Genomic DNA, 20990 nt, shown 5'->3' with positions numbered 1-20990 from the left:
TGTATGTTGTATGCTCATTATAAGATAAAATGCCATTTTCTGTGACCCGGTGTATGAGAAAGAGAGAGGGAAAGAGAGGGGAGGGTAACATCCCTGTGTTAACGTATTGGAGCATGATCATGTAACTGGCTCCAGAGGGAAAAATTTAGGGAGCGCAGAGCCCCCAAATAAAATGGACTTGTCTTGTTTAAGCCTTTTGGGAAGGGTGTAAAGAAGCTTCGCAGGGTAGTGCAGGATGCCACGGTTTTTCCTGACTGCAGTCATGGTGCATGGGAAACCAGCATCAATGCTTAATGAGTCTAGTCCTATTCTAGAGGAAGGGAGCTCTGGTGGCCTACTGGTAAGAGCTGCACTGCCAACCTGAAGGCAGGTGGTTCGAATCCACCTGAGCAGTCTCCTCTTGAGCAATTTACTGCCTCTAAAAACCTGACGGAGGGTCAGCTATGGGTTGGTTCCCACTCAATGGTACACAACAACATTCATTATATTGGGAGTTCTGGTGGCTTAATGAGAAAGGAATTGTGCTGCCAACCCAAATGTGAGCTGTTTGAGTGCTCTGACCGCCCTGAGGGAGAAAGCTGGGCAATTTGCCCTCCTCCCATGTGACTTACAGTTGGGAAAAACCACTGGAGGGTCGGCTATGAGTCAGTTCAGACTCAATAGCAATGACCAGGTAATTATTATAAGGTAAAAGGATTTTAAGGCAGTTGGAGTGATGATGCGTGTTGAAGACTTGCTTATGCTGGCAAATCGCCTTTTTACTTACCCAGTTTGGATTGTCAGCTATAATTAATGATATGACAATCATATAGCGACCTAGAGGGGTGAAGGGAGAGGCCACAGGGGGTCACTGAAGTTGGAACCAGTTAGTTGGTTTTCCGCCCTGTCTATTTGGGATCCAAGTCGCTGGATGTTCAACAACAACAACAAATTTATGAAAATACTCTCCACGACGCTTTTTCTTTTCCCTTTGAAAAGAAGAGGCAAACAAAAATAGGCAGATAATGTGATACTAATGTCAGCACTTTCTTTCAAAAAATCTTTTTGCCTTTTTTTTTTTTTTTATTCCCCCCCTCCCCTTTCCACATTAGGCAAATGTTTGAAACCTAATTTTGGGATCTTATCATCTAATCTTGTTAAAGAGATTTACCCAGGAGTGGGCTATATTGAGTGAGATTATAAACGCATTGTAAAGTAAATGATAAGGTCAGTTCTGGGGTCCATTATGTCGACAAGCGGGTGCTTCAGCTCCGCTGGCTTGTTTCAGAAGCGAGTGTTTGGGGCTGCTCTGAGAAGACCCTGCCAGCTTTCCTTTCTGACTTGTTAAATAGAAGAACCATAGACTTGATTAATTCTTCACTCCCCATCTTCAGCTCCATGCTGAAAAAGCATTTTCCACCCCCCATGGTTTTGTAAAAGTTACTGACAAATGTCAGCTATGATCCTAAATCACTCTAGTCCCTCTGTTTAAAACGGGTTGGGGGGACTTATTTCTATGTTGTGTTTTACACATTTTCTTTTCTGGAATGCTGGCAAAGTTACCCATTTTTTCTCAGTCTTTTGGCCACCTGCATTTTTATCCTTCTTAATGCTGCAGTTAGTTGTCTGGTAAACTATTGGTTAGTTATTCCCTTGGTATCTCTTCTCTTTTGCAAAATCAGGCTGGCCCCTCTTTGCCAAAGTGGCATTTACCACTCTCCCGGTTCTTTTCAGCTGAGAGAGAAGTAATGTGACTTAAGCAGAGAGAGCCCCCCTCACCAGACGGCTTGGCTACTGGCCAAAGAGTTGACTAGCTCAACTGTATCTTTCTGTTTCTTTCTCAACTGGAGCTGAGTCTCAGCCGAGGGCAGCAGGATGTTGTATAATTTGGTTCACGTTGTTAGCTTCTCAAAATAATGAGGAGGAGGCTGGTGTAGCATTTCTCAGCCTGCTGCCTGTTTGTGGGGCCCTGACCGCTTTAGCCGTTCCTTAAACTTGGGATGCTGTGTCTGCTTATGGCCACTAGCCTTTCCTCCCAACTTGAGTGAAACTTGGGTTTGCTTGACTCAGAGACAACCTCTTGGTTCTCTCTGAATGACGTTTTTCCTCTTGGGACTTTCATGCTAGCATCATCACTTGAGATAATAATGAAAGCCCCTGTCGGGACGTGATAGGACCTGAATTGGGTACTCATGGACCCTCACTCAGATTGCAGTGTGAGAATTTCCCTTTTATACAATTAACTATCTATCAGTTCTTGGGCTTTGAATCAAAAGACTGGCAGTTTAAATCCACCAGTAGCTCCGCTGGAGAAAGTTAAGACAGCCTTGGCCCGCTAAAATTTACGGCCTTGTGGAAGCCCAGTGGAGCATTACCAGGACTTCTACCTGGCTGAGGGTTTGGGTTTTCTTGGTTTGTAACAATCTCTAGGACCACAGTGAACTGTGGAGATGATTACCTGCTTAGTAGTTCACCTGCCACTTGGAGGAAGAATCCTAGATGGGTAGAATTTAGGAAGCAGACAAGTTTCTCACAGGTCCCCCTGACCCAGGACCCCTCTTTAACAGACAGGTATACAAAGGCACGCAGAGATTAAATGGCAGAGTCTGAACCACAGCTGATCAAGGATGTAGGAGATACTTAGGATGCAGGGACCCTCGTGTTGGTCTAAATGCCTCTGTTTTGGGAGACAAATCCTTAGAACAAAGTTTACTGGTAGGAAGATGGATTTGGTAACTGTGATTGAGCTCCAGCCACCAGATGGATGCATTGTGGGTTTTGAAATTGAGGGGGTGAGGGCAGTGAAGGGGGGGAATCTAGATAAACAAGTACTTGCTGCCCAAGGGACTCAACCCTGATGTCTGTGTTGTGTTATTTTGCAGGTAAAGATGAGCCCAGCAGCTACACATGTACAACTTGCAAACAGCCATTCACCAGTGCATGGTTTCTCTTGCAACATGCACAGAACACTCATGGATTAAGAATCTACTTAGAAAGCGAACACGGAAGTCCCCTGACCCCGCGGGTTGGTATCCCTTCAGGACTAGGTGCAGAATGTCCTTCCCAGCCACCTCTCCATGGGATTCATATTGCAGACAATAACCCCTTTAACCTGCTAAGAATACCAGGATCTGTATCGAGAGAGGCTTCGGGCCTGGCAGAAGGGCGCTTTCCACCCACTCCCCCCCTGTTTAGTCCGCCACCGAGACATCACTTGGACCCCCACCGCATAGAGCGCCTGGGGGCAGAAGAGATGGCCCTGGCCACCCATCACCCGAGTGCCTTTGACAGGGTGCTGCGGTTGAATCCAATGGCTATGGAGCCTCCCGCTATGGATTTCTCTAGGAGACTTAGAGAGCTGGCAGGGAACACGTCTAGCCCACCGCTGTCCCCAGGCCGGCCCAGCCCTATGCAAAGGTTACTACAACCATTCCAGCCAGGTAGCAAGCCGCCCTTCCTGGCGACGCCCCCCCTCCCTCCTCTGCAGTCCGCCCCTCCTCCCTCCCAGCCCCCGGTCAAGTCCAAGTCGTGCGAGTTCTGCGGCAAGACGTTCAAATTTCAGAGCAACCTGGTGGTGCACCGGCGCAGCCACACGGGCGAGAAGCCCTACAAATGCAATCTTTGCGACCACGCGTGCACGCAGGCCAGCAAGCTCAAGCGCCACATGAAAACACACATGCACAAGTCGTCGCCCATGACGGTCAAGTCCGACGACGGCCTCTCCACCGCCAGCTCCCCGGAGCCCGGCACCAGCGACCTAGTGGGCAGCGCCAGCAGCGCGCTCAAGTCCGTGGTGGCCAAGTTCAAGAGTGAGAACGACCCCACCCTGATCCCGGAGAACGGGGACGAGGAGGACGACGAGGAAGAGGAAGAAGAGGAGGAAGAGGAGGAAGAGGAGGAGGAGGAGCTGACGGAGAGCGAGAGGGTGGACTACGGCTTCGGGCTGAGCCTGGAGGCGGCGCGCCACCACGAGAACAGCTCCCGGGGCGCCGTGGTGGGCGACGAGGGCCGCGGGCTGCCCGACGTCATGCAGGGCATGGTGCTCAGCTCCATGCAGCACTTCAGCGAGGCCTTCCACCAGGTCCTGGGCGAGAAGCATAAGCGCGGCCACCTGGCCGAGGCCGAGGGCCACAGGGACACGTGCGACGAAGACTCGGTGGCCGGCGAGTCGGACCGCATAGACGATGGCACTGTTAACGGCCGCGGCTGCTCCCCGGGCGAGTCGGCCTCGGGGGGCCTGTCCAAAAAGCTGCTGCTGGGCAGCCCCAGCTCGCTGAGCCCCTTCTCCAAGCGCATCAAGCTCGAGAAGGAGTTCGACCTGCCCCCGGCCGCCATGCCCAACACGGAGAACGTGTACTCGCAGTGGCTGGCCGGCTACGCGGCCTCCAGGCAGCTCAAAGATCCCTTCCTGAGCTTCGGAGACTCCAGACAATCGCCTTTCGCCTCCTCATCGGAGCACTCGTCGGAGAACGGGAGCTTGCGCTTCTCCACGCCGCCCGGGGAGCTGGACGGAGGGATCTCGGGGCGCAGCGGCACGGGAAGTGGAGGGAGCACGCCTCATATTAGTGGTCCGGGCCCGGGCAGGCCCAGCTCAAAAGAGGGCAGACGCAGCGACACTTGTGAGTACTGTGGGAAAGTCTTCAAGAACTGTAGCAATCTCACTGTCCACAGGAGAAGCCACACGGGCGAAAGGCCTTACAAATGCGAGCTGTGCAACTATGCTTGTGCGCAGAGTAGCAAGCTCACCAGGCACATGAAAACGCACGGCCAGGTGGGGAAGGACGTTTACAAATGTGAAATTTGTAAGATGCCTTTTAGCGTGTACAGTACCCTGGAGAAACATATGAAAAAATGGCACAGTGATCGAATGTTGAATAATGACATAAAAACTGAATAGAGGTATATTAACCACCCCCCCTTCCTGCCCTCCCTCGCACCCCGATGCCCCTTTTTTTTACCACACCAGCCCTTCCCCATCGCCCTGCAGCCCCCCACCCCCTCCACGCCTTGTAGGATTTTTTTCTAGTCCCATGTGATCGAAAACAAACAAACAAACAAACAGACAGAAATAACAGAAGCTAAAAATATGAGTGCTTGTCACCAGCACACCTGTTTTTGGGTTTTTTCCTTTTTTTAATTTTTTTTTCCTTTATGTTCTCACCGTTTGAATGCATGATCTGTGTGGGGCAATAGTATTGCATTTTACGCAAACTTTGAGCCTTTCTCTTGTGCAATAATTTACATGTTGTGTATGTTTTGTTTTTTTTTATAAAAAATATTTTTTTTTTAATTTTTTTTTTTAAACTTAGACAGCATGTAAGGTATGTTATGGCTATTTTCAATTGTCCCTGATTCGTTGCTGAGCAAACATGTTGCTGTCTTCAGTTCCGTTCTGAGAGAAAAAGAGAGAGAGAGAGAAAAGAAAAAAAAGAGACCATGCTGCATACATTCTATTATACATATCGTGTACAGTTTTATTTTCTAATGTGAGGAGGAAAAGCAGTCTTTGACTTAATTAACCCTCTATGGGCAGGGTAGACAGCACTGAAATAAGTCATTCTCTCTGAGTTAAAGGTCTGTCTCTAAAGGGTTAAACGTATCAATTGGAGAGGAACAAAAGGCCTTGAATTGACAAATTAACAGGAAAAAAAAGTGTATCCTATCATTTGGTTTTAAAATATGAGTGCCTTGGCTTTATTAAAACCACTTGGATGGTTCTTTCTACTTGTTATAAACTTGTAGCTTGATTCAGCATCGGATGAGATAATAAACCTTAGGACCTAGCATATAATTCTATATTATATTTCTCACAACAATGGCTACCTAAAAATATCACCCATTATGTCCTAGTTAACCATCATTTCCCCTTTGGTTTCATTTTGTAAAAGCAAAAACTGATTATACCAGTATAAAAGCTATTTTGCTCCCGGTGAGAGCTTAAAAGAAATGGGCTGCTTCGACCCCAAGTTTTATTTTATTTTTTTTTAAATGATGATTAAATTGAATATGCAACGTGCAAAAAGCCCTGAAACACAATTAAATTGTTAGCAAGAGATTCTTTTTACGAAGACGCTTGTATTAAATAATGTCTTTGAAAAATAATCGGGCACTGAAAGAAAGAGGTCAAGACCCAACTTGGTTGTCAAATGGACAATCAAATAATAAACTTTTAAGACCCTGTATACCATATCCTTAAAAAAAATGCAAAAAAAGGCTGACAGCAAGCTTTGACAGAGGGCAACGGAGGGAAAATGATTTGATTTATTAGCACAACATGGTACTATTTGCCATTTTAATATAGAACAGGTGTATAAGCTAATATTGATACAATGATGATTAACTATGAGTTCTTAAGATGTGCATTTAAATGTGACAGTCTTAAAAAAAGGAAGAGAAAGAATTTTAAGAGTAGCAGTCTAGATGTCTGTGCTCCCTTAAAGTTGTACTTCATTTCTTTTCCATTTACTGTGTGCTATTTGTGTTAACACGGAAGAGGATTCATTGTTTTTATTTTTATTTTAATTGTTTCCTTTTTTTTTTTATTAAGCTAGCATCTGCCCCAGTTGGTGTTCAAATAGCACTTGACTCTGCCTATGAGATCTGTATCTTTAATCAGAGATACAGAGGTTGAGTATAAAATAAACCTGCTCAGATAGAACAATTAAGTGCACTGTACAATTTTCCCAGTTTACAGGTCTATACTTAAGGGAAAAGTTGCAAGAATGCTGAAAAAAATAAAAAGAGAACACAATCTCATTGATGAGAATTAAAACAAAAAACGTTGCCAGCCATTTACTTGACTGATGAGCTAACTTACTTGGACGCAACATTGCAAACCCTGTTGAATGGAAACAGAATACACTTAACATAGAAATGAATGATTACTTTCGCTTCTACAGTGCAAGGAATTTTTTGTACAAAACTTTTTTAAATATAAATGTTAAGAGAAAAAATTTTTTAAAAGAACACTTCATTATGTTTAGGGGGAACTGCATTTTAGGGTCCCATTGTCTTGGTGGTGTTACAAGACTTGTTATCCATTTAAAAATGGTAGTGAAAATTCTATGCCTTGGATACACACCGCTCTTCAGGTTGTAAAAAAAAAAATAAAAACCATACATTGGGGAAAGGTTTAAGATTATATAGTACTTAAATATAGGAAAATGCACACTCATGTTGATTCCTATGCTAAAACACATTTATGGTCTTTTTTCTGTATTTCTAGAATGGTATTTGAATTAAATGTTCACCTAGTGTTAGGCACTATAGTATTTATATTGAAGCTTGTATTTTTAACTGTTGCTTGTTCTCTTAAAAGGTATCAATGTACCTTTTTTGGTAGTGGAAAAAAAAAAGACAGGCTGCCACAGTATATTTTTTTAATTTGGCAGGATAATATAGTGCAAATTATTTGTATGCTTCAAAAAAAAAAAAAGAGAGAGACAAAAAAGTGTGACATTGTACAGATGAGAAGCCCATATAATGGCAATTTGGGGGAGCCTGCTAGAATGTCACATGGATGGCTGTCCTTAGAGGTTGTACATATCCTTTTTTTGTTCCTTTTTCCTGCTGCCATACTGTATGCAGTACTGCAAGCTAATAACGTTGGTTTGTTATGTAGTATGCTTTTTGTCCCTTTCCGCCTACCACCCTACATTCCAGCATCTTACCTTCATATGCAGTAAAAGAAAGAGGAAAAAAAAAAAAGGAAAAAAATGTTTTGCAGTTTTTTTCATTGCCAAAAACTAAATGGTGCTTTATATTTAGATTGGAAAGAATTTCATATGCAAAGCATATTAAAGAGAAAAGCCCGCTTTAGTCAATACTTTTTTGTAAATGGCAATGCAGAATATTTTGTTATTGGCCTTTTCTATTCCTGTAATGAAAGCTGTTTGTCGTAACTTGAAATTTTATCTTTTACTATGGGAGTCACTATTTATTATTGCTTGTGTGCCCTGTTCAAAACAGAGGCACTTAATTTGATCTTTTATTTTTCTTTGTTTTTATTATTATTTTTTTTTTATTTTTTATTTGGATGACCAAAGGTCATTACAACCTGGCTTTTTATTGTATTTGTTTCTGGTCTTTGTTAAGTTCTATTGGAAAAACCACTGTCTGTGTTTTTTTTGGCAGTTGTCTGCATTAACCTGTTCATACACCCATTTTGTCCCTTTATTGAAAAAAAAAATAAAAAAAAATTAAAGTACACAATGTAAGCTTCTTGTGTCCTCATTTGACACACTCTGTAAATTATTTCCAAGAAAGTTGTAGGTTTAAGAGAAGGCCAGGCAGCCTTTTTCAGGATTATTTCTATGGACATTTTGATGCGTGTATTATACCCTAAAGGAACAGAAAATACTTACTATATTAGAATAGACGTCTTAGACCATAGAAGTAGTTTTAAGACATTCAAGTTCTAGAATGATTTTCAAGAAACAGAAGATTTTTTTTTTCAGCTTAAAACTTCTCCTTCATTTCTTAGCAGTAATCCATTCAGACAGAAACGGAAAATAAAAACCAAAACTTGCTGGTAATAGCATCTTTAGCTCTGATTTCCTTTGGAATTTGTTTTGTTCTTGTTGTCTAATAGTTCTTTTCTAGTCTGCCTTCCCTGCCCTGTCTTAGAATATAATATAAAAAAGAATTTTGTTAAAAAAAAGTCTTTTTGTATTCACTTCATAGTCGTCCCTTATATCCTAAATTGTCCCACTCCACTTGTCAAAGTCCAGAGACAAAGGCATCAAATTAAAAGAAAAAGCAATCAGCCATACAGCCAGGGGTTTAACCAGATGTGGCTTTATCTGGGGTGATCAGCTGATTTCCTGAGATTTGGTTGTTGGCACCTCCGGATTCTGAAGGTTCATCCTAGAGTCTTTCTGGCTGACCCCTTTGGTGGCACCCACCCCATCCACCGTTGTAGGATGGAATACTATTTAGTTACCTTTTAATCAACCCATGTGTTGAGGAACTGTTACAGAAACACCATCTTTGAAAAGTAAGCTAGTTAGATTTTTTTTTTTTTAAAAACAACCCACCCCAAAATCCTCTTTAAGGACCTGTGCTGTTTGACCTGTGTGCATGTGGCAGCACCAGTTTGCATTATTAAAATACACACAACTTTGCCACACTTTCTCCCTGTGCCAGAATAGATGAATGGATCCGGCATTGTTCATCTTATTGATTTACCTTTTCTTTTTTCTTAAGATCAAAACTAAAGCTGTTCTGTTGTCTTCTTGTGGTAGCATTTCTTTTTTTGTTGCTTAGTTCTTATGCCCCACTGCCTATTAAGTGGCCTTTTCATGTAATGCCTTTTATCTGAGGCAACAATAGCCAGGTTGGGCCAGAAACAATAGGAGGCTGGAGAATGTTAAGAGAGGGTGCTGGAGACCTGTGGGGGGAGGAGGGGGAGTGTTAGGGAGGATTCTTTGGAGAATGTGATCATTATCCATGAATTGGAACAAAAACCCGGAATTATTTTAGATTGCTATTACGTGCCGGGTGGGAACACAAGTTATAGCTGAGCCACCGAGGCTGTAAATTGCACGGAGGCTGTAAATTGCACGGGAGAAGATTGCCTGTCCTCCTCCCTCTGAGGAACTGGCGGATCCGAACCACCTGCCTTTGGGTTGGCAGCATAATCCCTTGCCCGTTAGGCCACCAGAGCTCCCTGTTTTAAATTAGGTTACTTCAAAACTGAATCCCAAATGCTGTTTGAGGTCCAACTATTCCCTATTACCCTGCTGGTTTTCAGTGTAGTTACTTTGGCTGCACCATATTAAATGTCCATAAAACCTCTGTATATCCCTATTACTCTTTTATTAGCAGCTATGCATGCAGCTGGGCATGCTTTATATACAGTATTCACTTTAATTTCTTCATATATGATGCTCTTAGTGTAATTAGGTTTTGCAGTCTGACAGACAGAATTAATGGTGGATACTCTATACTTCTATGTCCAAATTTCTTAAATCAAATGGGGAATGGCAAGGGGTTGCAAACATCTGGTGATAAATCACAGATTATGCTTGATTTACATGGTCCCAAAGTTAAATAAATTTATTGGGAGACAGGTTCTTCAGGTTAGTCTCCTGACTTGTCGAAGCCTTCTTATAAAATATTTTTTCTGAAGCTGAGCAAACAATAAAGCTATGAAAACCTAGCCAGCAAGAATATAGCTTAAAAAAAATGACATCTTGTGTCTGAAACACTAAAGTGAAAAAAAAAATCCTGATATCAAATACCACAGAAACATTTCCAGCAGTAAAGATGAGTTTGTGGTCTGTTTGGGTTTTGTTTTTTTGTGTTTGTTTTTTTTTACCCCAATGAGGAAACATTTGAGAGCATTAACATTTTCCAGAATCTTCCAGTAAGTTTTTGTGACACTCTTGATGTGTTAATACTCTGCAAACCTGAACTCCTGATGCTTAAAAGGTTCCTTTCTGTCTTCGTTTCTAAATCATCTTCATAAACATAGAAAAGCCCGTTTCTCACAGATTCTAACCCAGAGACTCTTCCAGGCCATGAACTACCTTTTTTTTTTCCTGAGGACCATTTTACCACCCTGTCTTTGTTTAGCGTTTACAACAGGACCGAAAAACAACACATTTTAAAGGTTGCTAAGAAGTGAGCAAGCACATGGTTCGTCGTTTGCACTAGCATGTCAGGAAGTGTGAAGCAGTTGAGTTTTACCCAGGGCATTCTGTGGATGTAACTGTTTATTTAAATACCATTTTTGTATATGCAATACATACATACTGTATATATTCATAAAGCTTGAAGTGAGAACTCGAAAGGAAAAGGGGGGTGTAGCCATAACTTCAATTGGAGAAATCAGGAGAGGGCCTGGTTTGTTCACAGACACTCAAAAAAGTTTGCTAAAAGGGTATTGCGATTATTTGAGTCCAGGTCCCATCCTGCCTCGCTTCAAGCATTTTCCTCATGGAGGATGAGGGAGGAAATGCAGTGTTCTTTATAAAGATAGCTCTTTACCATCGCACACATGTGTACACACACACACATACACACACGTGATCTCTTAACACTATGTTGTAACTGTGTGTTCCTCATTACGATTCTGTTCTTCCATTGTCCCTGGGCCTGATGTGTTTAAGAATGTAATCATCCTGCTCTCTCTCTCTTTTTTTTTCCCCAGCCAGCTTCCCAGTTTAAAAAAAAAAAAAGAAACAAAACTAGTGGGAATTTGGCCGGCGTGAGGATGGGATTGGCAATGTTCATTAAAGCTGCATAGAAAAATGTGGGGGTTTCCCCCCCCAAAAGACTTAACTTTTAAAAGGCATGAACCACTGAGCAAATTTCCCTGAGTGCCTCCTAAGGCCTTACAGATTTCCCGATGGAGATTATTTTTTAGAGAGTTGGACATCAGGGCTTATAAGATGGAACTGGAAAATATGTACGTCTATTCCAGAGCTGTAGTCACTACAAATTGTAGATGTGGGCTGTGGGCTTGCTGCCGTCTTGTCTGCTCAGTGGGCCACTGTGTCACATACCTGGCCAACGAATCATCCTTAGAAAGGGTGGCTCTGCACCTCTCTCTCTCTTTTTCCCCAATATCCTTTACAGTCTTTAATTCTTCCCTCCCAAACGGGAAAGGGGACCAGTAGAGTTCACAAGAGTCATTGTAGTTAAATACCTAAAACGTGGCTTGAACACAACTCAATGGTTGATCCAAGTACTCTTCTTCTTTCTGTAAAGTGGCAAAGCCGATTTCAAGGGCACCGATGTAGTAAGTAGTTCTTTCATAGAGACAAGCAGAAAAAGGCAACTTAAAACAATTTCCCTCAAAGTCGGTTATGAAAGGGAGACCCTCTCCCCCCAAACCCCATAGCGCCCTGGGCTTTTTAAATAACCACGGACATGGTACGTGCCCATTCTGATGCCATGTTGTATACGTAAGGGTTATGAATATTGGTAGCGGAATCTGACAGAGAGGTTTGATTGAACATCAGCTAAAATGACAGAGTCCCCAGAGTCCACCTGGACACAGCAGGCCCCTGGTCCCAGGTCTCCACTGCTAAGGGGGGGCTGCCTGAGAGCAGCTGAGCTCCAGACCCCAGGCCTCCTGCGGTGCAGAGTCAGGGGAGAGGAGGCCCCAGGCCCTCTGCTCCAGTCGCCATGGCAACGAGGCCTGGAATGCCACCGAAGTAGCCCTCCTCCTCCTGGGCACATCCGGACTCCCAGCTCTGCAGCCTCCAGGCTGTGTGCACAGCCAGGGCAGACCAGTAGGGAAATAGCCACTCCCTCCTGCCCTTCACCCCGACCTTTCCCTTTCCCAGAAAGGACGAGGGAAAGAAAGCGGCATGCCCAGAGCCTCTGCAGGCAGTTCTGGGGTGCAGTGTGGGACAGAGCAACTCTTACCTGGGTTCTGGTTTTCCGAGATTTGTTCGCCTTTTGGGACTCTGGCTGCTTTGACCGTTGAACTTGATGGACATTTCATGTTTTTGTTGTGCTGCTTTCCCATCAGTTTTGGTTTTGCGTTGCTTTATACTTTTCCTCTTAATTTTTTTTTTTTTAATGTCCTCCCCTCCTTCCCTCCCGTCCCCACCCCACCCCAGCCCTGCTCTCCTCAACCAAAGGACTGTTTGCCTACTAAGTTTCCTCAGTCATAAGGGAAAGTCTTTCCTTCCAGGTGTGTCCCCAAGTTTATTAGGACTCTCATACAATTGGGGTGGGGGGTGGGGAGCCTGGGTCCTTTGGGGGAAAGGAAGGGCGGGAGGCGTGGGAAGGCCACTCAGAGGCCAGGGACTATTGGGGTGGGGGAACTGAGTTTGCAAAATCAGTGCTTAAGATGCCAGTGGCTCAGACGTGTGGCTGCTTTTTAATTGCGAAGCTTAGTTAGAGAACAGAAAAAAATCCGTGGGCCAAGTCACACCTGTCCTTTTTTTTTCCCCCCCTTCCTCTGTCCCAACCTCTTTCTAGGTTCTTCACACACCCCCATTCGGCGTAGTGCCCAGAGAGGTCAAGATGTGTGGCAGTTTCCGGATGGAAGCCCGAGAGCCCTTAAGTTCTGAGAAAATTTGAAGCCCCCAGGGGCGGGGTGGACGCGTGCCGCCCAGCCGACGTCAGCTTGGTCTGTCATCTTGCTAGTTTTGTGATGTTTTTTTTTTTTTTCTGACTATAGCCTCCAAGAAGCCAGTTGTGCGAAGACAGAGTCTTGCAGGGGCCTCCTAAGCCTGGGGCCTGCAGTGCCATTTTATTTATATTTTTTAATAAAAAAGTTAAAAGCAAAAAAAAAAACCACCCACAGCCCCACATTGGAAACAGCGAAGCAGTCCCCCATATCCAGGGCTCACGGGCCACCCCGAGTGGCTTCCCTGCCCTTTTTCGAAACCAGCCAAACCTAATGACCCGTATTGTGGAAATGAGCATGAGTTCCCCACCCCTTGTTTCTCTACATTCTATGTTGTCTTTTAAAAAGTGTGCTTAACATTGACACAATAAATGTTGGAGCTTTAGGTGGCGTGTGCTTGTCCTTTAATTTTCAATGCTTCTGAGACAATGCAGCTGGTTATGACTTTGTATTTCCCGCAGATTAGCCATCGGGTGGGTAGGAGGGACAGATTTGAGGAATGGATGTAGGAGGTGTAGAAGAGGACATAGGTCACTGCTTATCAGATGGCATAAATTTTCATGGAGACTCACAATGCAAAACTTGGGAATAAATCCTAGCAATATCATAATTAATGGAGTAGTAGTGTTGCTGTTTATTAATGCTGAAGTGTGGTTTTCGTAACTGTCTTGACTTATAATTTGCATACCATTAAATAATGCATAATATGGCATGCTAAATTCTGTTTCTCAAATATATGCTTTTGGTGGCGACCGTGCAGGACTCGAATTTGTCTTTTAATTTAGCTCGAGAAAGATAACATCACTGGGCTAGCTAGTGGTAAATCCCAAAGGAGATGGTAAATGTCTTTGGTTGCTTATTAAATATTCCAATTCGAGGTGTTTATATATCTTAATGCAGACAAATAAACACACATAAAACTTCTTTATTACATGCATCAAGAAATTTGGGACAGATTATGATAAGGGGAGGACATCGTAGGAGGAAACAGTTACACGACAGAATACTTCATTATAATCTTACTCATGCACTGCCTATTCCTTCAGATTCTGGGACACAAATGACTTAGGTCTACAAACAGGTAATTAAAAAAAAAAAGCTCCCCGGCCCAGATCATTTGCAAAGGCCTTGACTCAATGTGGTGTTTTGGATTGCCTAGAGATTCAGCAGAGAATTAGGAACAATCTAACATATTAAAATAGGTTTATAAATAATAGAACTCAGACACCTGTGTGTTATAGATTTACACACTGGCTGTGAACCTTAGTAGGGAAAACCTCCTTCATTCACCCTCTGGCTAGATTACCTAGCTTCATGAACAGATAGCAAAATAATTGGCATCTGGATTCCTTCCTGCCTATTCATCATAAATCATGACTCCTTATTGCGGTGTAACACCTTAGACTTTATAAAAATGCTTCCACAGGCATTATTTCATCTGGTTCACAATGGACAGACTTCAAGACTCACACACTGTGGATGAGGAGATTGAGGTTCTCCCAGGTTGAAAGGCTCATCCAAAAGTTGAGAAGCCAGGACATGGAGTTCCTAGTCCAGGACTGGTTTCACTGACCTCTAACTGGCCAAAGGGGTGTTCTCTCCCTCAGGTGTTACAATCCCTGCCCACTCCCTCATATTAGCACACAAGCTGTCAGTGTCCACGTGCACAGACATGTGTGGCTTGCACTAGAGTCCTGTGGAGAAGAATACACACAGTTGTCTTCCTGTTCACAGCTGTGTCGATTGTAGGAGAGGGCTTGGAGTCAGCATTCCGTCTTGTCATCTCCTTTCCTCAGGAGTGTTTCCATGACAAGTAAATAAGCCTGAAAGAACAGGTGGCCTTGATGGATATTTCCAAGTTCTTCTCACCTAAAGAGGATGAGACCGTGAGTTCTGCCATGGAGACACTCCCTTCTCCCATGCTCTGGTGGTGTCCAAACTTATGATCAGCCGGGACTCTCACAGCTTTCCTCCTGGTGGCCCCTCTACTGATGGAAATGGAGAGCTGGTCTTCCCTTTAGAGGAGAGACTTGAATTGAAAATAACACGCATAGAATTGGGGTAATGTTTGCCCAAGAAATGGCACTTGGTGTTCCCCACGCGTTCACTTCTGGCTGGTGTTCCCACCTCCACCTTTTATTTCACCTCAGAGTCACTTAATAAATAAGTCGCTATCACTAATTAACCAAACAAAACAAACCCAGTTGCCATGGGATCAGCTTCAACAGAATCCGAGTAGAAGTGTGCTCCATGGGGTTTTCAACGACCACTTTTTCTGGATCATGTAGCCTTTCTTCAGAGAACTCTCTGGCTGGATTCAAACCATCCAACTTTGGTTAGCAGCCAGTCGTGCTATTTGCACCAAAAGGGAGAAGGAGTAGGTAAAGATACCTGTTGTGGTTTCCCTGTGTACTTTGGAGAATAGAGGTCCCTCATTAATTTTATGTATATATTGTTGTTTGCTGTAGAGTCGAGATTGACTCATAACGACCCTATGAACAAAAAACCTGAAGCTTTTTCTATAACTATCATCACTTCTCAAAGTTCATAGTTTCCAGAGGCATGTTGTTTAGGAAGTGGATGCCACTCCTGCTTCCAAATAGATGTGTGTGTGTGTGTGTGTGTGTGTGTGTGTGTGTGTGTGTGTATACACACCCACAAACAAACAAACATACACAAAGGCTTGCCTACAACTTGAATATGAATTGAATTTCAAACAACATGAATGAATTAAAAAAATAACTTCTTTTGTTGTTGTTGAGACTATATACAACAAAACATACACCAGTTCAAGACTTCCTACAGGCCCAATTCAGTGACATTGGTGACATTCTTTTGGGTGGACAACCATTCTCTCACACGCCTTCTGTGAGCTGTTCTTCCTCCTCACATAACTTCACTGCCTTAAGTTCCTCTCAACTTTTTGTCTTGGTTCATCCACGAATGATGGAAACAGGACCATGTCAGCAATGCATAGCAACTGAAATGCTTGCATCTTGAGTTTTGACCCAAGAATAAAACAAGCAATGGTGCCCAGCTAAAAATGGGAGCGGGGATACCTTGAAAGCAGCATAGTTGACCACCAGCTTTGAGCTGGAAATCAGCTTCTACTAGTTTCTCACTTGGGTCAAAATCTGATCCAAAAAAGATCTGGTTGCTATGTGGTGTGTATGCTGCCCCTGTTTCCATCAGCTAGGACTGGAATGTTGAGCTGATTGGAAGCTTGGGCTCCTGTCTCATCTTTTGGGTTCTCAGTTTGATCCCATACAGATAGTTCTTGAAAGAGCATAGGTGTTCAAGGCTTTTTCTTTACTAGTTAAACTAAGTTCTTGCTGGTTTTAAGACTTGGAGGAATAACTTTGGCTTTATTTCATAACATTTTTAGTTGAAAGAAAAGAAAATTTCCCTTATAAACTGGTAGTCTGCTAGTGTTACAACTTTAGAAGCCACACACAGGATTGCTGATTTCAGTAGCCACCTCTGTGAGTTTTACCAAGGCCTCCATTGTCTGAGAATGGAAGAAGCAGGGAAAGGCACAAATATTCCTTACTGTGGCCTTGCTAAAGAGCAGAACCTTGAATCACAGAGGTTTATTTGGCTATCCAATTGTACTGAGCACAGAATACTGTTCTTCCCAAACTTTGTCTCTTAACACTTAGTTCTGTGGTCTATCCAGTGTCACACTGCCCTGAAGGGTCTGCTCAGCTTTGGGATCTATGATGATAGAGGCGTAGTAGCCCCAGGTGTACCTTCCACCAGGTATTTTGAATATAAGTGATTCCTAAGAATTCATTCCATCAAGAATGGATGGCAGTGTAAAGAAAAACTTAGAGTCTACTGGGCAAACTTGGCAACTACTGAGGTCACATGAAGCCTCTTAAGGTTTAGCAAAGGCATTTTTCTTGGGCATTGAGAAACTTCTTCCCACATTCTGTGTGTGTTGAGATGATTCTGTTGTTTTGAGGGCTGGATGGTGAGACTAATGTTGAAGAAGATGATTACTGATACTGAATAGTTTTCTGTTTTTTTTTCTATTTTGGTTTTTAATCTGAGTGGTAGTTAATGTTTATTTCTATCAAGAATTCCTATTTTTTTATTTTAAATTGATTTTAATGAAAGTTTACAGAGACTTTGGATTTCCATTCATTCATTGTTGCACTTTTCTCCCTGCCCACCCCTTGCCCCCTCATTCGCTTTTCTTTTCAAAAAGTAAAAAAAAATTCTTTCATTGTTATTCGATCCCTCCTCCTAAGTCCACTCCACTATGCTGCCTTTGTTTTGGACTCCTGTCATGACAATAATATCTAATCATATATCCCTTTTAAACAGTTCTCTCCTTCATCTGTTTCAATGCAGTGTACATTAGTTATCCTATCATTTCCAGTCTCCCCCCAACCCCGATGTCAGTGCTCTTTTAGAACAGTGGCATTATGCCATCTTTGTCTTTTTTGTGACTGAGATATTTCAGTCAGCATAATGACCTCCGGGGTCACCCATTTTGTGTAATATTTCATGAGTTCCTTGTTTTTCAGTGCCACATACTGCATTTTGTTGTTGTGTATCGTAGAGTCAGAACCGACCCCTAGCTGACCCTCTGGCAGGTTTTCAGAGGCAGGCGGTCCTTTTATGGGAGGAGATTGCCCGGTCTTTTTCGGTGGCACGGATTGCAGCACAGCATCTTGCCGCTGGGTTTCAAGTTGATTGTAGTTTAGTTCACCCTTCTTTGGACTAATACAAAATGATCAAACCAACCAACCGATTCCCATTTTACAAAGCAGGGTATGCAAAAAGAACTGGTAGTTGTTCTTATTATGTGCCGTTGAGTCGTTTGCGACTCATAGCGACCCTATGCAAAAAGAACTGGTAGAGGAACATTACAATTCTGTGGTTAAAAGGCTGTTTTTTCTCTTATGTGCCACACAGCTCTGGGTTGCTTCTGGGTGTGAGAGAAACTCACTGGAAAAATTCTAAGCCTGGTTCAAATTCGGAAAAGACAAATGTTGGGAACACATTTTCCTTCTTCCGTAACTGAACCCTTAACCAGCAAGGAAACAATAATATTATGCTTCTTTCCTCTGACTCCTTAGTAGAGACAACACTCAGGTTTATACTTTCCTAGTGTAACACTCAGCCAAAGAACTTGTAGCAAAATCCAGAAGCAGCAATACTGTTCCTTAACTGTTAACAACATAACCTTTCCCCAATATTGTCATTGTTAGCTACCATTGAGTTAACTATGACTCATAGTGACCCTATGAACAATGGGTCTGAACCCTGCCCTATCCTGTGCCAGTCTTTTTATCTATGGGATTCTTCAGCCCATTGTTAGTTATTTTGTCAATCCACCTTAAGGCTTTATATTTTTTTTAAAAAATCCCCTTAGGAAATAACATTTAACATTTATTAGGGGGGGGGCTTGTTTGCTGGTGATTCGGTGGTTGAATTTGCCTCTTCCACGTGGTAGACCAGGGTTCGATTCCTGGGCAGCGCACTTCATGGACAGTGTGTCATTTATACTGAGCAGACACCAGCAGAGATACCAAACTAAGTTGGGCGAGGGAAAAAAGTACCTGGTGAACTACTTCCAAGAATCAGTTCGTGAAACCTTATATGTCCCAACTGTCAATCTGCAAATTATCATGGTGGGAATCTGGAAGCATTTTGCCCCATTATGCATAACATTGCTTAAGTTAGGGGTCAATTTGATGATGCTTCCAAACACAAGAGCATCGACAATGACAAGATTTATGGAACACTTTTCTATCCACACTAGAATCCTTTCCCCCTCATGATTCTGTAAGTTAGGTTGGACCTAAATAGACTAAAGCAAAAAAGGGCCCATAACACTTATTCGTTTTATAGATAGGGGTTATGGAGGGCAAGAGAGAAATTACCTACAATCACACAGCTTAAAAAAAAATAAGTCCAAGGCAAGCAAGCTTCAAACCTCACAGTGCGTTAAAGTTAGTGAATAGTCAGTGTTGGAACCAAGTCTCCAAGTTCCTTCCTGTGCAGAAAAATCCAAGCATCACATTTCTCCCTGTGAATGTCAAGGTTCAGAAACAGGAATGGGGGGAAATGGGCTTTCTAGAAGGATCATCAGATGAAATGGAGAACTTATTTTGGTGCCAGTCCTAGTGGGCAATACATAGGCAAATCCTCTTATTTGTAACATCCCTAAGTAGTGTCCCGTGTGACAGAGAATAGTTAGGTCACTACCTGAAAGGATTTCCCCCTGTTCATTCACCTCTTAGCAGTTAAAAGAAACTGAGCCATCCAGAGTTGCCAAGAGAGGGGTTTTAAAGTCAAAAGGCCATAAAAAAGCAGCAACTCACCTAACCAAATTCATCTGACGTGATCTAGATCTCAGAGTCTGTTCCATTTTCCAGACAAAATTTGGGAGATATACTCACTTAATTTGAGTTTTGAGATCACAGCATATCCCATTGAAGGGTTCGAATACCCAAGAGCATGACCTGAGTCTTCTTACTAGGAATATTTCATTTTGAGTTGAATGGTGGAGAAGTAGCAATTCACTGAATAGGCACGATCAGTAGGAACATCGGTGGTGTGACGGTCAAGTGTTAGGCTACTTACAGAAAGATGGGAGATTCGAACCCACGAGCTGTCCTGGAGAAACAACTGACAATCTGCTCCCCTAAGTAGTATAGTCTCGAATCCTTCTTTGTCACACAAGTCAGGATTGGCTCAACAGAACACAACAACAATAACAAAGGGTACCAGTTGCAGTCAAGTTCATTCTGACCCATGTCCAGAGCAGAGCTGCCTCGTAGGGTTTCAATGACTGACCTTTTAGAAAGAGTTGACCAGGTCTTCCACAAAAGGCCACTATGGTCAACTCCAAGTTTCACCCTATTGGTCAGCAGCCATTACTATTTGTACCACCCAGGGATTTCAAACTAAATGGAAGGCTGATGGATTTAGCGTAAAACCGGTGAGGTTGGTGTGTGGGATGTGCCATCTGGCCTCCACTAACTCCTCAAGTGGGAGGCATCATCAATCAATGAAGCTCAGTCAGTCAATCAATCAATCACACCTCAACGTCCACCACCTCCTTCTATCAATCTGAACACCGATTTCTCCTCCTACAGCTCTCCCTGCTTTACTAGTCAAAGCCTCAAACCGCACATGCATTGTTCTTGAGCTGAAACTGACTCATGACTGATCCTTCACTGGGTTTCCTAAGCTGTAAATCACATGGGAGGAGATTGCCCATCCTTCTCCCTTGGAGGCACTGGTGGATTTGAACCTCCAGGGTTCAAGTTTAGCAGTGCAGCTCTCTGCAGACTATGCCACCAGAGGGTCTCGTGGCTGCCAATCCCAAGGCAGGAGACTCAACACCACCGCTTCTCCTTAGGGGAGAGATGGGCATCTCCTCCTGTGTGATTAACGCCTGAAAACGTGCTGGAGGGTCAGTGAGGAGTTGGTCCTGACTTGATGGTATGTAACAGCAACAATTCATTGCACTGGCCACACAGAACTCACAGATAATATTCGCTATTATGGTGTTTACTAAGGAAGTTGTTGTGTGCCTTTGAGTCAGAACCGATCTATAACTGACCCTCCAGTGGGTTTTTAGAGGCGGTTAACCAATCACAAGGGGGAAAATGGCCCATCCTTCTCCCACAGAGCAGCTGGTGGATTTGAAACATGTGCCTCTGGGACTGCAGCACAATTTCTTACCACTAGGCTAGTTTTTCAATTCAGGCCAGAAACTCTCCAGATATAATGCTTCATTCAGGGCAGCTTCTCATCTGTGCTTACAGATAGACCTTGCTGTAACTTTCAACCTTCACAGTTCAGAGTCCTGCCTTTGGCTCTGAGCTCTGTCTCTTGGCTCTGAAATGTTCCAGAGCTTCCTTCTCCTCTCCTCCTCTCCTCTCCTCTCCTCTCCTCTCCTCTC

General features: G+C 43.3%; 1 protein-coding gene across 5 annotated transcripts in view; it reads left to right on the top strand.

Annotated features, from left to right (window-relative positions):
• BCL11A (B-cell CLL/lymphoma 11A (zinc finger protein)) overlaps positions 1 to 14445 on the top strand; it is a 125221-nt gene extending 110776 nt beyond the window's left edge. Inside the window, exons 4-5 of one of the 5 annotated variants that reach the window (XM_006880942.1) lie at positions 2862 to 3004; positions 12916 to 14445. In XM_006880942.1, coding sequence (XP_006881004.1) covers positions 2862 to 3004; positions 12916 to 13017 — 245 coding nt within the window. In that variant the 3' untranslated portion in view covers positions 13018 to 14445. Of the gene's footprint in view, positions 1 to 2861; positions 5033 to 12915 lie in introns of those variants that run through there. The other 4 variants (XM_006880941.1, XM_006880940.1, XM_006880939.1 and 1 more) reach the window with 4 other exon arrangements.
• The last annotated feature ends 6545 nt before the right edge of the window (positions 14446 to 20990 follow it).

This window comes from Elephantulus edwardii, unplaced genomic scaffold (assembly GCF_000299155.1).
Source record: "Elephantulus edwardii isolate Elephantulus edwardi_28Jun2011 unplaced genomic scaffold, EleEdw1.0 scaffold00011, whole genome shotgun sequence".
Classification (NCBI taxonomy): Eukaryota; Metazoa; Chordata; class Mammalia; order Macroscelidea; family Macroscelididae; genus Elephantulus; species Elephantulus edwardii.
The sequence above is the reverse complement of the archived record's forward strand: the minus strand, read 5'-3'. Positions and strand labels throughout refer to the sequence as shown.